The sequence below is a fragment of the Opisthorchis viverrini genome (assembly GCF_000715545.1).
Source record: "Opisthorchis viverrini unplaced genomic scaffold opera_v5_342, whole genome shotgun sequence".
Classification (NCBI taxonomy): domain Eukaryota; kingdom Metazoa; phylum Platyhelminthes; class Trematoda; order Opisthorchiida; family Opisthorchiidae; genus Opisthorchis; species Opisthorchis viverrini.
In genome coordinates, this window is record NW_008752002.1 from 252,379 (window position 1) to 267,711 (window position 15,333).

General features: G+C 43.4%; 1 protein-coding gene across 1 annotated transcript in view; it reads left to right on the plus strand.

Annotated features, from left to right (window-relative positions):
- The window catches only part of T265_10209 (hypothetical protein), a gene marked incomplete at both ends in the record, with an annotated part of 71,239 nt that overhangs the window by 23,234 nt on the left and 32,672 nt on the right, over window positions 1-15,333 (plus strand). Inside the window, 13 exons of the mRNA XM_009176514.1 lie at window positions 489-692; window positions 807-947; window positions 3,349-3,513; window positions 4,651-4,899; window positions 5,002-5,133; window positions 6,029-6,277; window positions 6,993-7,151; window positions 7,253-7,372; window positions 8,406-8,657; window positions 9,919-10,194; window positions 10,282-10,420; window positions 11,317-11,573; window positions 15,098-15,266. Coding sequence (XP_009174778.1) covers window positions 489-692; window positions 807-947; window positions 3,349-3,513; window positions 4,651-4,899; window positions 5,002-5,133; window positions 6,029-6,277; window positions 6,993-7,151; window positions 7,253-7,372; window positions 8,406-8,657; window positions 9,919-10,194; window positions 10,282-10,420; window positions 11,317-11,573; window positions 15,098-15,266 — 2,512 coding nt within the window. The remainder of the gene's footprint in view (window positions 1-488; window positions 693-806; window positions 948-3,348; window positions 3,514-4,650; window positions 4,900-5,001; window positions 5,134-6,028; window positions 6,278-6,992; window positions 7,152-7,252; window positions 7,373-8,405; window positions 8,658-9,918; window positions 10,195-10,281; window positions 10,421-11,316; window positions 11,574-15,097; window positions 15,267-15,333) is intronic.

Genomic DNA, 15,333 nt, shown 5'->3' on the forward strand with positions numbered 1-15,333 from the left:
ATTTCTTGCTTGCCTCTCACCCGTAAGGAGCATTGTCGTTTATGAGAAGTATTCGAAGCCTTAGAAATATCCCTTATCGTCAGCTTTGCTTCTGTGAGAGTTTTCTTGGCGGAACGTTGTGCTTGCCATTACAGGACAACCGTGATGTAGCCACTAGACCGTCTTCGGGTCCGAAGATTATCTCTTGGTGTGCTGTGCTTGTACATACGATTTGAATATCGGTAGAATTGACTGTCCTTTTTTCGCTTGAAATTCGGTTTACTTTTCAAGGAACCTGGTGACGTGCGCCAAACCATCTAGCGGTAGCGTTCCTCCCGATGGATAGTTTTTGATACTGTGTGTAACTGCCCCATGTGCGCCTTCAAGCATATTTTGATACTTCCTTTTTTGTTTATTTGGTAAATAAATTTTGGATTATCATCCATATAGGAATTGTGGTAACTAACTGGTGTTTTCCCGTACTGATAACTTGATTTTATGGATTACAGATTGGTCAGCGCATATTTGAAGGTATGGAACAACTGAATCTAATCCAGTCCATCGTCTACCCGGTGGCCTACAATACACCCCAAAATCTGTTGGTTTCTGCTCCAACTGGCGCTGGTAAAACTAACGTCGCTCTTTTGACCATAGCACAACTTCTTCGATCGCATTTGACAGCTGATTCCGTACTGGATCTGAAGGCATTCAAGGTTTGCTGAAGTGTTCACAGTTCATCTAGCCTAACTGATATATGACTGCAACCATTAGAAGCTTGCCCGACTATGACCTTGCGACAGTGAATTTTTTGTACCTTTCCCTTACAGATAGTCTACTTAGCTCCAATGAAGGCACTCGCCGCCGAAATCACAGCCACGTTCTCCAAACGTCTGGCGCCCCTAGGGCTGAAAGTGCGCGAATGCACTGGAGATATGCAGCTCACCAAACAGGAAATTATGGAAACTCAGGTACTTGTATTTGCAGGTCTAACTCGTTTTCTGATCGCTATCAGGTTTCGTATCTGTATTTTCAGTGAAGGTTTATTTCATCGGTTTTGAACTGTCATCGTTTATTTGGAAACTGACAAATCAGTGTCTGATACTGATCAGGGGCTCTACGATAACCGTAAAATGCAGCAGTGACTTGTAAGCATGGGTACCTTTGTTCACGAATTCTGTTCAGAAACTGAGTGCTCGCAGGAATTGTATAGGTGCTAATATTAAGTAGTCAAACTGCTACCGGGCTACATGTGTGCGCATGACACGCCTGCATTTGCTTTTTTATTGTCACCGAATGGAACATTTTGTCTGTGCTCAGTGTTATTGTTAGACGAAGAGCCACTTGTTCAGCCAGTCAGCCGATTGATATACCACTAAAGTCCTTTCGATGCTACTCTGTTCTGGTGCTTGAGTCCTTATTTGACAGTCCCACCGACATCATACGTCGTCTATATACGACCGGATTTCCTTGACAAACATGCTACTCACAAGTTTGCTGAAAACTCAACCCAAAACCGGTTTTGCCGCTTTTTGTGTCTTGTCAGCTAGACTCAGTCTTTGAGTCTGTTCTACTCCAACCCAGACTACATAATTTTCAAAATACACTGATTTTCAAGCTAAACTGAAAGCTATCATGAACGAGTAACTCAGCTGGGTTTCAGTTGAGTTTCTCTTCAAGACCAAATTATTGGGTGTACTTCACGAATCGTATGTAATTTGGACTTAAGTAAAACGTAAAATGGACTAGAGGAAAACCCGAAGAGTGCACTTACCTAACGAGCCCGAAGAAGGACGAAACTGGTCTAATATTTTAGAAGAGGATCCTTCATTGTAACTTTGGTAAAACAGTTGAAGTCTAGGCATGTTGATGATGACATTGAGTTCATCCGATCAGCTGACGGCTCTCTTGACTTCAGTTTGCAACTGCAAATATGCCCCAGGTGCGTGGGATCTACACCTGAGTTGTTGTCAACGTGTTTATATTGGATCAAGGAACCAGGAGTGAGCACGTCCGTTACATGCAAACAGAAAAGCTTAAAAATGCGCCCCGATCGGCGCCGCTGTTTGAGTGTAGTGGACGTTCACGCTTGTTTGGCGTATACGGTATGTGTTTACTGGCCGCGTTGGTAAGAAGCTGCTGCGGAAGATGGGCAGCAGGCATATGAATTAGGCTTTTCCATTTATTGGTGGAGTGATTGAGTGGGAAGCAGCGTCAGACTTTGAGTGAGACTAACGATGGGCTATTTGGTGTAAATATTGCTCGAAGGGGGTAACTTCTTCTGGAAGTCCAGAAGAAAAACAGTGGTATAGATTATTAGTTTTGTTGCTCGTTCCCGCGGCATATGTTCTTTCCCGTAGAAAAAAACAAGGATTTCGAGTGATCTGGCTGTTTTGAACAGGCGTTTATGTGAGACTCAGCTGGATCTGTCGTTCATGACACTGTTTAGCTGATTGTGTCCCACGACTGATTCCATGTTCCAGTTGCGACCATACTCCAGAAATGGGAGTATCTTTGTTGATACAACCACTTATAATGCTGATAAAAATCCTGAACAGCTTATTATCGGTGGTCGTTGTGCCGTACATTCTGTTAAGGAATTCTAGTTCCACCTTTTGAGAGCACTATCTTGGTTTGCAAATTACTGTATGACTACGTATACGTTCATTTCGGTGTTCAATTTCTAAACAAATTCCCTCTATTAAGAATAATGGATGAGAAAAATATAGGTCAGTGAGATTGCATCATTTGTGACGAGCTACTTTAGAGTGATTGTAAAGGAAAAAGTGTTTTATTCGCATGGCTATTGCTTATACGAAGAATTCACATCACCAGAATAGTCTAGAGGACTGCAGGTGTCTCTCAAAAAGTGACACTTGTTTGGATGTCTCTCACAAATAGACGCACTGCACAAACGGTCCAGTCTACAACTGGACGCATATAGGGGTATGCGTAGAGTGAAGCTGGTTAAAAATTGATTGTAAGGCCAAGACTGATGACTACTTGATCGATAACTTTGGAGGGTTTGATGGCCTCCTTGATGGAAGCATTGGCTGTGCCACTAGGTTTGAGTCTCAACATCATATTATGTTGCGCTTTACAAAGTTACATTCTTTTTCCAAACCCCCATCAACCGATACTTCAGCGTTTATCTTTCATTAGATGATGGTTCTTCGCGTACTCGATACGGGACTTGATGATTCCGGTTGGAGCATTTCTCTTCGTCTTATGTTGGTCGCTCTTAGTTGTTTTTGTGCAACGTCGATGTAGTCTCGCTTTGGTTCCATTTATTCGCAAATCCATGTTTCCCAACAATTCCGTATTGCTTCATAGGATCGAGTTTTCTATCTCGAACTTGCTTCATCATTTTAGATACTAATCAGCACTCCAGAGAAATGGGATGTAATTTCCCGCAAGGGTTCTGGTGATGCAACTCTAGTCAAACTAGTCAAGCTCTTGATTATCGATGAAATACATCTATTACACGAGGATCGCGGGGCGGTCATCGAAGTTCTGGTTGCCCGGACGTTGAGACAAGTATGTGACTTTTTCTCGATTGTTCTGCTGTGACCCGCTCAGTATTGAGAAGTTTCTATTTGGCACATTCAAGACGTGTGAACTGTTGACAGCATGAGTATGCGTGTTTTCGGCTACTTATTGTACCCATGATCTCGTGCATTTAATACTGTGTGAAATTGCTAGCCAGAAAGTCACGTATCTAAGCTTTCTATGTCTAATCAATTAGTCTAAATAAGACCGAAAAGATTATTTACTATGATTTTCCGTCACTTTGTTACCTATTTACAGCGATAAATAGTGTAAAGTGGGAACAGTACCAATTACGAATATCGCTGTTGTTATAAAAGTAGACTGCAATTTGATTACTCTTGAAATGAAAAGTTTAACTGCATGCACAATGGAAGAAAGGACGGAACTCGGGGTGGACCCGAACCCCCGACCTCCCTCCCCACAGCAATTTCTACCGCGTTATGGGACTCACTACTGACGCTGACACATATCAACTTTTACTCCAGTACTCTGAATTGTCACTACTGACGCTGACACATATCAACTTTCAATCCAGTACGACAAATCAGGTTCATAAGCGTGACAGAGCGAGGGGTCCCCGGTTGCTTAGGCGGTAGAGCACTCGTTTGGCATTCGGCACACGAAGGATTGGCGGTTCCAGTCAGTCCCCCGGTATACCTTATCGTTCATACAACTTGTATTCTGAGTTCTTATCTCAGTGTCCGTTTATCCCCTAGTTTTTTCGCTTTTATCCTCTACTGTGACTCGCCGCGCTGTCTATGCATGCAGCACCCATTCTCCCTCCTTTAACTTTACCACTCTATTTGCAGGTGCTTTAAAAGCCCTCTTTCCCCGCCCTTCCTATCCTTATGTTCATCCAATACACTCATGCCTGCATTGATATCCCTCTTATAAGATGCGACTGCAGCTCTGTGATATCGAAATCCTGCAGCTGTTAATGTTGCTGTTTTGAATCAAGTAGCGTTATCATGTGGTTGCAGCATTTGCGGAGGATAAAAAAGCAATGCAGATTTATGTTGCGATGGCATTCGCCTTCATTTTACAGCTGCAAATCACTTCACAAGTTTAATTCATTGTCCGTCAGACACACTAAATTCGAGCCATTCCGCCGACTTTGTTCAACAGGTCGAAACTTCACAAACCATGATCCGCTTGGTTGGTCTATCTGCAACCCTGCCCAACTATCTGGACGTGGCCCATTTCTTACACGTCGATCCGTACTGCGGTCTGTTTTACTTTGACGAGCGATTTCGCCCGGTCCCACTGCGCATGTCTTTCATTGGAGTGCGCGGTTCTGTTCGCAAAACACAAGAAATCAACATGAATACGGCCTGCTACGAGTCCGTACTGGAACAGCTGCGAGAAGGACACCAAGTCAGTGAATCCCTCTGTCTGAATCGCTGTTGTCCACTTTGTTGAGTGACTCGTTTTCATGGTCGTAATGTTGGTTTGGTACTTTTGGCCATTCCGTTTTAGGTGATGGTCTTTGTACATGCTCGGGGCGATACGTTCAGAACGGCTCGTTGGCTTCGAGATCAGGCGCGGCAGCTGCAACAGATTCACTACTTCTCCACGAAAACAGACATTCCCCCTGGGTTATTAAAGCGGGTATGTGAATATATTTAGACTTTACGTACTCCCACCACTTGTGATTCTTCATGCCTACATTTTCGTAACTATCTTCGGTCTCGCTTTCATTGTTTATTCATGGAAAGTGCTTTTTTGGCTTTCAAACGTCTTGCACTCCAAAACATGCCGTAAGAAAATCCGGTACCAAACATGCATTCTGTGAATTCCCTTATGTTTTTAATGGTGTGGAACTTTCAAAATGTTTAGTTGGGTTTCAGTTACATGCCCTGACAAACCCGAAAGATTTGTTTAGTTGACCTGTGGATCACGCGTGCGTTTTTCGTTCAGCCTCAAATTGGGTGTCCAGTCTAGTTGTTCAAATCTAGACCGGATGTTTGCTACTGTTAATGTGAAGAACTAATTTTTGCCTAAATGAACTCACCGGGGAAGCATCATGTACGATTCTGTCTAGGTTCGGTCAACTTACTGGACAATGAATCGGTCATTCTAGCGGAGCTCAACGATAAAAACTGCAATCATTGTTGTAGTCGCCTTCGGCTGAACTCGACTTTGAACTCGATGTGGTCGTGAAAAAAACCCGTTTGGAAAGATTACCGATACCTCTATTATTTTGGGTCAGCCGTTGTCACGATAGATAAATTGCGTTCATGCAAACGATTCTCAAAATCTTCAATTGAGATTTTGTCCTGTAAGTGAGCAAATGTGTGCTCAAAAGCCGAAAAGCACTGTGTAGTTTCGTCATCCTTATTGAGAATCGTCAACGGTGCGCATCTTGCGAGACTTCGGGGGAGGGGGGGAGGTTAGATCGGCCGACCTCCCCGCCAGTAGCGTGAACGCTGTTGATCAGCATGGTGGTTAATTCGCACTTAGACAGGTGTCACTCGCTTTATGTTCTATTCTTTATTTACCACAGATTGAGCGGTCGGGTGACACGGCTCTTCGAGAAATGATTCCGGACGGATTTGCATGCCATCATGCTGGCATGCTTCGCGCGGACCGCTCCCTTGTAGAGCGTATGTTTTCCGAAGGACACATTCGTGTACTGGTATGCACAGCGACTTTGGCCTGGGGTGTGAACCTGCCTGCGCACGCTGTAATAATCAAAGGCACACGTGTTTACAAGGCTGAAAAATCAGACTTCACAGATTTGGACGTGTTGGACGTGCTTCAGGCAAGAACTTTTTAACATTCACTCGCCTCAAAATCGGTTCAATTTCATGTCAGACAGAACTCACTCTCGTATCTAAGCACCATCTGTACTGATTTGCTACAATAACTTACAGCCGTGGGTAGCTGTCAAGCTGCGCACCCCATTTGAAGTTGTCACTACCAGTGGGGTGATTCGGTATATAGATTAGAATTTTCTGAGCGAGATAGCCCAAGTGGTTAGAGCGCGAATTTACTGACTGGAAGGTCTGTGGTTCGAACTCGACCTCTGCCTCTCGACTTCCCCTGTCTAGGCTTGGGCAACCTGGCAATATCCTAGCCCTCGTGCAACCTTCGGGTGGCATAGCAGTTAGGCCACAGCTAAACGATTTTTTGGACCACGTGTTGGATCAGTGTCCGGGTTACAGAATCCTGATGTAGTTACACACAAGAACACAGTCGTGTGCTGTCCTTGAACGACTCCTTTTCCTCTCGGTTAACACTTTGCTGCAAACGTATGTTCATCGCCTTGTCCAACCTGTTACCTATACCCACTACCGTAAGCGTGAACCCAAACGCCAGTAACCTTCATTTTCAGCTCATGAGTATACAAGTAATCAGCTGCGTTTACAAAATATCCATCGGACATTTTCAGTAAATTAGAGTCTTTCTGAAGTTGGATTCATTTGCTGGTTATATTACTCGCCATTATCATTTTTCGTTTCACTAAGATTTTCGGTCGTGCTGGCAGACCACAATTCGACACCTTGGGGGAAGCCCTCATCATTACTTCCATGGATAAATTAGACCACTATCTTCGTGTGATTACCAATCAGCATGCGATTGAAAGCACCTTGCTGCTTAATCTACAGGACCATCTGAATGCGGAGGTAAGATATACTAACTGCGTTTTTACTGATGAGTACTGTGAAAATAATTCTGGCCCTCAATTTGCTTGTTTCTATCTTTTGTATCTTCGTTTCGCATACAGATTGCACTGGGGACCATATCTAATATTGATGATGCGATTAACTGGTTGAAATACACTTACCTGTTCGTCCGTTTGACGGCAAACCCGATGCATTATGGAGTTCCGGCTAGCTCAGTAGAGGTACGTTTTTCCCATCCATTGTTTCACTTCTTTTGTCTTACCAGGACGACATTCAGTAAACAGTTCACACACACTCACCTGTATATACTTCCTGGTTGTTTAGCTGTGCTTCTTCGAGTGCTAAGTGTATGTAAAGCTCCTTAATCGGCCCAGCTGTGGGCCAAAATGTTGCCACATACTGACGACTGTCTAACGCAGCCCTGTCGCGGTACAACCGATGACTGTCGCACTACCAATGTTCCTATGCATTCCGTGAGGTCAATTCTTTTCATAAAACTCGTCGGAGTGTTGGCATTATTCTAACATTTTGCAGTATAACAGAACCTCCTTACAGTGCTTATTGGTACCACTTATCTGAAGGGTAATCCTGGAGGAGTGGACGCCATAAAAGCCGTTGTCACCCAGTACTCGTCCGTGAACTTGCGTCTACCTGAATCTGCTTAATTTAATAAACTTGGCACTATCACCACAGCCCAGTTCATCCGCGTGCGGCGGAACTGTCAAACTTATCAGCACCCTTGTGCCAAGGTGAGGATGGAATGGACATTCCTTCCTTACTTTGTCGAGAGGAACAGTAAGATGGTGATTGGAGGACTGATTCGCCCCAGGATTTGCTACCAGGAGTGGAGATTCGTTCATGATTATTCATGCTGAGATTTCGATAAAGTCGGAGATACTGAACAAGGGTATGGGGAGACATGCTTAGGGGAATCTCACTGCATTATTGGACACACGACAGTTGAGCACGGGCTTTGTATGGTGTATTTTATACTGGACTCTAGTTTCTACTGACGATGGCTGGTGCGTTTCTCACCAGAAAATGGACGGGTTTGAACCCTAACTGAGTAACCGGAACGCCCAAATCGATTCATGTGACCGCATCGTACGCTTATTGCTTTTGTGAGTGGATCCACATATGACCATGATAAAGATCCAATTTTTCGACTGTCTTTCGATCTACTGATTTTTATGTTTGCTTACAAATTGCCTCCATCACTGTTCTCTCATTTGGTCCCCCTTACTTGTCCTGAAGAATGACCCAGTTCTTGTTGACTATTTGGATCGGGCTGTGCGTGCTAGTGCTCTGTCGCTAGATGAAGCCGAAATGATTCGTTATGAACCTGGTACGGGTCAGCTGGCTTCCACTGATCGCGGGCGCACTGCTAGTCTATTCTACATTCGGTTCAGCACTGCAGCCAAGGTCCGTGATTTGCTTGAACCAAACATGATGGTAGCCCAGCTGTTCTCATTGCTTAGCGAAGCTTCAGAATTTGGTGCCATGAAGGTGAGTGTTTAACCCATTTTTCATGTTTTTCTCCTTTGATTGTTGGAAAAAAATTGTTGGGTAGAGTCCTGAAAAGATTTCTGTAGCAAGTAACTAGCTAACCCTGCAGCTGCCGAGTACAGATCACAGGGCAAACCACAATCGTTTGCAACAATTTGACCCGCAGCCGTGACTTTTGGGTCGAAACTATGAAACTATGCCTTTCTACGATAAATATCCAGCTATTTTGAGCGCCTAACCAACGCGAGGTTCTCTGTCCTTGTTGGGTCTCATTAGATGGCACGGAGATCCCTTCTAAATACTGATTACGAAATCCATAGCTAACTAATTTGAGCTTGGTGTGAGTCTTGGCTGAACCAGTTGTTCATTTAGTCAGACAGCTTAGCTACCTGTGAAATTCAGTCCGTTTCATATGGATACCTATTGGTCCTCCTGTAGGATGGAATGCCGTTGGTTGCGCATCTTTTTGGGATCAGGATACACCTTCATCAAGCCTTCGGCCTGTCAATTATTAGATCAGCTTCCCGAAAGGAAAGGCACAGTTCAGAGTGAACAATATAAAAATTCACTAGTCAACCGTTTGTTTCCGTAGGTTTTATTATCTATCCACGCAAATTCATAAATATCCGATAAAAATAGGAATAAATCGTGATATGATCCCAACGTTATATTGCCCTTACGCTCTTCAGGGTTGGTAGAACGCCTTTGTTCGTGAGAACCTTAAGACATCTTCGTATTTATGGTGACCTATTGGGGTTTCTTAGAGGAGCTTGATCACGGAAAAAGATTCCATAACTAAGGTTCGACCGTCTTCTCTGTAGGTAACAAATTTGTAACAAATATATGTGAAATTTTCTGGACCGGCAGCACACACCACGGTTGATATTTTGTGATTCGATGACTGGTAAAGACAAGTTAGCTAACTGTTCTCGAGCGATCGAGTTGGTTACTGAGGTCTATAACATTGTGAAAGTATAGAAAATGTGGAGGACATAGAACCATCATCAGCGTCGGACAACGGTCGGTAAAACATTGCTGGTGGACGGACAGTTACCAGACCTACAGTAGGCATATATAGTTGGTAATCAGGGATTAAAAATAAAAGGAATAAAATGATGCAACATGCCTACAGTTTATATTTCTGCAGAACACAGCATTCTTGTAAAATATCCCCTAGTAATGTTTCGTTTTGACTTACGTAGTTTCGGGATCCTCACTGCATTCTCGGTATGATCGTTTATTGTATTTTGTTGTTTCTCAGGTGCGTGATGAGGAGGGAAGTGAGTTGAACGATTTGAAGGCCGCTGTTTGTCGCGTCCCGATCCAAAAAGCTGGAAATGTGGATTCGGATGTCCCAGCGAAAGTCAACGCACTGTTGCAAGGTTATATCAGTCGGCACAATCCTAGCTGTCATTCGCTTCAGTCTGATATGTTCTATATACATCAGAATGCCGGGAGACTTGTTCGTTATTTGTTCGAACTATCACTTCGTCAGGGCTGGTCGAACTGTGCGTACACAACTCTGCAGTTGGCTCGTGTAAGTCAGTTTGTACAGTTTCGGGCCGTATTTTCCCATGTTTTATGAGCACACTTATGGCATACGCGCTACTGTCCGTTTTTATAGATGATTGAACAACGCCAGTGGGATTGCCAAACACCTTTGTGGCAGTTTTCAGAGTCAACCTCCTTCCGACTACTTGAACGAGTGGATGAATTGGGACTATCACTGGATCGCCTACGCGAAACTGCTGTGGATGAGTTAAGTGAGTTTGGAGCTTACGTCGAGAACGATTCTACCACTAAGGTGCAACAAAATTCTGGCTGAGAACACTGGAGCTTCTGGTCAACTAAGGACGTAGGTTTAGCCTCACCGCAGGATTCAGCGGTGAAACGATAAACGGTAGATAAAAGTCGGAAATTAGCTGATTTTATCACATTGACTAAACAGCTATAAAGGTGTCACAACATACAACTCGGTTGTCAATGGTCATCGAGTGCATTTGTTGACAACTGTTCAGCATTAGATGATAAATTTTGTTCCAACCTTCATGACCACTCCACTCCATCATGAATTTTGAATTGATGAGGCCGGAAACTGACATATTTAACTGTTATTGGCATGAATTTATCATATATATATATATATATATATATATATCCGGGTGATATCAATGTTTTGCTCATTGTGTCTCCTTCAAGTGATACTCACCTACGAGCTATGCTGCGTGGATATGTGAGCCGTTGTATCAATCTTTTGGTTGCTTACCTACTTTTAGCCTAGTCTGAACTCGAGTCACATTCCTAACTACCTATGTATGACCTGGCCCCCATTCGGATTTACCGAGTGGATGTTACATGACAATTCAGTGCTGGAAATCGATATCCCTATTTCGTTTGTTTACCTTAACAAAGTACTGATTTAACCGTTCCAATGTCGTTTCACCAGTATCCAAAATTCGACTCTATTTCTCAGCATATACTCAGCTTAACGTCGTGTACGCTAGAAAGAATTATTGACGATGGCTGCGGACACTACTGGATACGTGAAACTAACTGGAACACGGCTTTTAGTCTTCCTATTGTTTGATTTAGTTCATAATATGCATGTGTTCTAACTCTTTTTTTCGCGGGATGTCTCTGATGCACGTCTTCTTTTCAGCTCATTTGCTGCGCTACCGTGGTAAGGAGGGTGCTCGTGAGGTCTCCACTTTGGCGGCTCTGGTGCCTCGGATTCAGGTGGCTGCCGAAACTCAACCTGTCACTCGGACCATTCTGCGTGTTCGTCTCACACTGCAACCGGACTTCACGTGGTCCGATCGTTCGCATGGAGTGCAGCAGAACTTCTGGATTTGGATTGAAGATCCTGCACAGGGCTTTATTTACCATTCAGAGTACTGGACATTGACAAAGCGAATGGTGAGTTTTGGTGACTACTGTCATGCCCTATCTCATATGATGTCACGTACGTGAATTTAGTATTTTTGTATTTTATGTACTGCTCCAGACGTCCTCTCAACATGGTGCTGTCGGATTTCATTCCACTGCTCTGTCTTTCTTCTTTTAAACTTTCAATCAGCCACTTTTTTCTGGTAAAGTACATGCGTTACTGCTGATGTCGAACTTTTGTGTGTACCCCGATACTTGACTCCAATGCATTCAGCACGGTATTCCCATCCTAAAGGGACATACAAGACGTTTGAAATTTGCAGCTTTCTGTCACACCAAGTTTGGCAAAGAGGAATAGGGATAGTTATGTCAGTTGGTCACTAGAGAGGCTGTTGAAATGTATGCCCCTGCACGTACGCGACTGTCAGGGAATTGTCATTACTTAGTCACTTCAAGACTTTGGCTTCGATGGTGCTTTTTGAAGCAGTTGTATTAGCGATCATGAATGTAAGAGAAACTTCGTGAGATCTGTCAGCTGAATTTTTTTTACTTGTATTTCGAAGTTGTGTAGCAGAATAAATTGCAAGTAATCGGAGAACATTTGCAAAATTTGCTAGGTAACAAAGATCCCTGCTCCAGCGGTTGTTTGGCGCACACTGTTGGAGTGAGCAGATGAGACTGAGTGAATATTTCGATGTGATCGAGCATTCACCTTGGACGATTATGTCTTGTGGATCGGATGTTGACACCTGACACAGTTGGTGATGTAGTACATCATTCCAAAGAAAATTTTTGTGCTAGAATAAACGCCTTTTTTCTGTTTCACCGGTATTGCCGTCCATTGTCTAACAATTGGTTTTCGGTTATTGCCTTTTGCGCGTGAAGTCTCGCGACAGATAGCAAAATACCATTCCCTTTTAGCTTGGACATTTTAAATCGTGCTGTCCTCGTAAAAACACGTTCACACAATTAGCTTAACTCGGGTCCGGGTGATTAACTCGTTTATGACTATGCAAAAATAGTGTGACCAGGAGAATGATATGCGACTGCACACAAATGTCCACAATGCACTAACAAGCGGCCACTGATGGGACAAGATCGATTGCTGCAAGTTAGTGACACCGAAGACGAGGACAATAGAAACAGGAAAAGATATCGATTTTTGTCGCAGGGTCAACCGTGCCATAATGAATAGTATTCAGAAAATTCGCTTTGTCTGCAGAAGCCGTATGAACTAAAATTTTATCAGATGCTATTTCTAGCAATATTTAATAGCCGACAGGACCGTACAAACTGGGAGAACAAGTCTTCTGGAATTAAATTTCCTGTAGCATTGTCTTTGCTAAAAAAGAAATCGAATTATATTCGTAATACACTACTCATGAGGTTACTGAAAATTCTTCGGTAGTTGACGAAATTAAATCCTAAAACCTAATGGTAAAAAAATCTGATGGAATAGAATATGGCACTTATTAGACCTTTCGTGTCACAATCTAAGGGACAGGAATAAATAATCTAATGCTATACTGTTATACCGTCTCACTTAGCTAAGAAAATCAGCAAATCTTTTCTTTGTCAGTAGTGTGAGGAGATTGGGGATTTTTTTGGAGACTTCGCCCTGTAATTGAAATCGGTCTATGCTGAAAAGCCGAGGAGCACTATATAGCAGTTTCATTTTTCATTGGGATTCATCAGCAGTACGAATCTCATGTGACTCTGGGGAGTTTCGGATAATCGTCGTACCGCCTATTAGTTGAAAACAGGACTGTTCGTATTGCCTTGCTGGTGTTCAGCCGCCACGATTGGTCGTTTGAGTTGTTGATGGAGTTTAATCAGCTGAGCAGTAAGAATAGGTTTTATACACCTAGTGAATGAATTTGCAGCATTTGCTCATATCCCTTCCCTCGTAACTAGGAATTACTGACGCACTTAACTTTTTGTCCTGAGGTGTTTCTTCTCTTTTCGAATTACGGAAATCGATAAACCGAAATTCCTTCCAACTTGATGACTGGTGGTCTCCGCAGTTAGTCACCAGGGAAGCTCGCTGATATGAGTCAACACAGTATGGCGTCACATCTCGCTGGAGTATGGGCTGTGTTGTGGTTCATAACGTGGCGTGAAAAGTGAACCTTTTCATAACCGGACAAAGTAGGTTGCTTCTCACTCAACTTAGTTCTGGAAAACGATGCGAAACCGTTGCTTATCTATGCTTGCAACCGAATCCCGCCCCTTACCGTTTCACTATCTCAGCATTCCATCCTCCATCTCGTCTAGCGTTTAACATGATGTTCAGCCCTTTGCGTGGACAGAACTAAGTGGTAACCTCGACTTAGACATGTGGAACACATCCCAACTTGGATACACCATCGTATAGTCCATTTACCCCACCACGCCTCATTTCATATTTAAGACGGTTGCACGATGGTCGTCGACTTCATTATATTGTACTGTGTCGATACGCCAGTGTATCATGCAACTGGTCCTTCCTGCACGCGTTCTTTACGTTTGCATTGTTTCAAATTTCTATTATGTTTCCCTTTATGGACTTTCTTAACACTCCTCCATATCCAGATTTATTATTATTATTATTATTATTATTATTATTATTATTAAAACTTCCATTACTGTTGCTCCTATTGCTGCTCTCCCCATCCTCCGGGCGGTGCAGATGGAACTCCTAAAGGCACAACAAGCACCTTGCAATTAAGCTATTACCTTCATTCCTTAGCTCCTACTCCGTGCCGTATCGGATAAACCGCTTGAAGCAAATGCATAGAATCAGCCGTCGCCCCCAACGCGTGGCTCTCATTCCCTTGTTCTTCTTATACTCGGCGAACAAAGCTGTAGCAGCTGCTAGAAAATGAGTGAATTCAGTGAAGCGCACAAAATTAAAAGAAAAATTAATGATCTGGTTTTCCACATGAATAAACTTCGGCAGCTTACGACGAAACGTGTGGGCGTTCTCGTAGTGATTGCCTGAACGAATGGACCTTCCAACATTAGTTGTATTGACCATTTTAATCGCCACTTACGTTGCCCACCCGCAGTCATCCGCAGTCCAGAGATGAAGTAGAATGTTTCGTTGATGCCTTTATTAGGACCATTTTGGAGGCCAGGGAAGAGGAGAGCCGAAATATGACAGGTTAAGGACTACACAGTGCTTTTGATGCTATGATATACTCAGTTACGGGCACATTCGGCCGAAACCATATTTTTGGACTCAGAGTACAAAGGGTGAATATCTCAATACTGATTATCCCCCAATTGTGCGTAGCTCAGTAGTCGATTTACAACATGGCTCGAAGATTCCCTTCTAATACGTCCTACATGTTGGTAGACAGGTATCGGTAGAACTCTATGATAAAGAAAATTGATACTCGTGAAGCTCAGACGATACAGAAAATCGTTCCTTTATAGGCAGGTTTCGTCATGTATAACTTTTGGTGCGCGGGAACACTTCGTGCTCATGATTTTTCCAAGACAAAAAAGTGGAATTTCTCACTATCGTACACATTATTACCTATGACTCTGCCAATAACTGTTTCTTCCTTCAGTTCAAGTCAAAGGAGCCAATTTGCGTATCTGCAACCATCCCGATATTTGAACCATTCCCTGCGCAGTATTTGGTTCGCGTACTTAGTGACCAATGGCTCGGTGCTGACGCAATGTGCCCGATCTCTTTCAAGCGGCTAATGTTGCCCCCGTCTGACCCGCCCCACACAGGTATGTCCCCTATCAGTTATTTATCATAGTTCAAGTGACTAGCTGTGCTATCCTAAGCCTTGTAGGA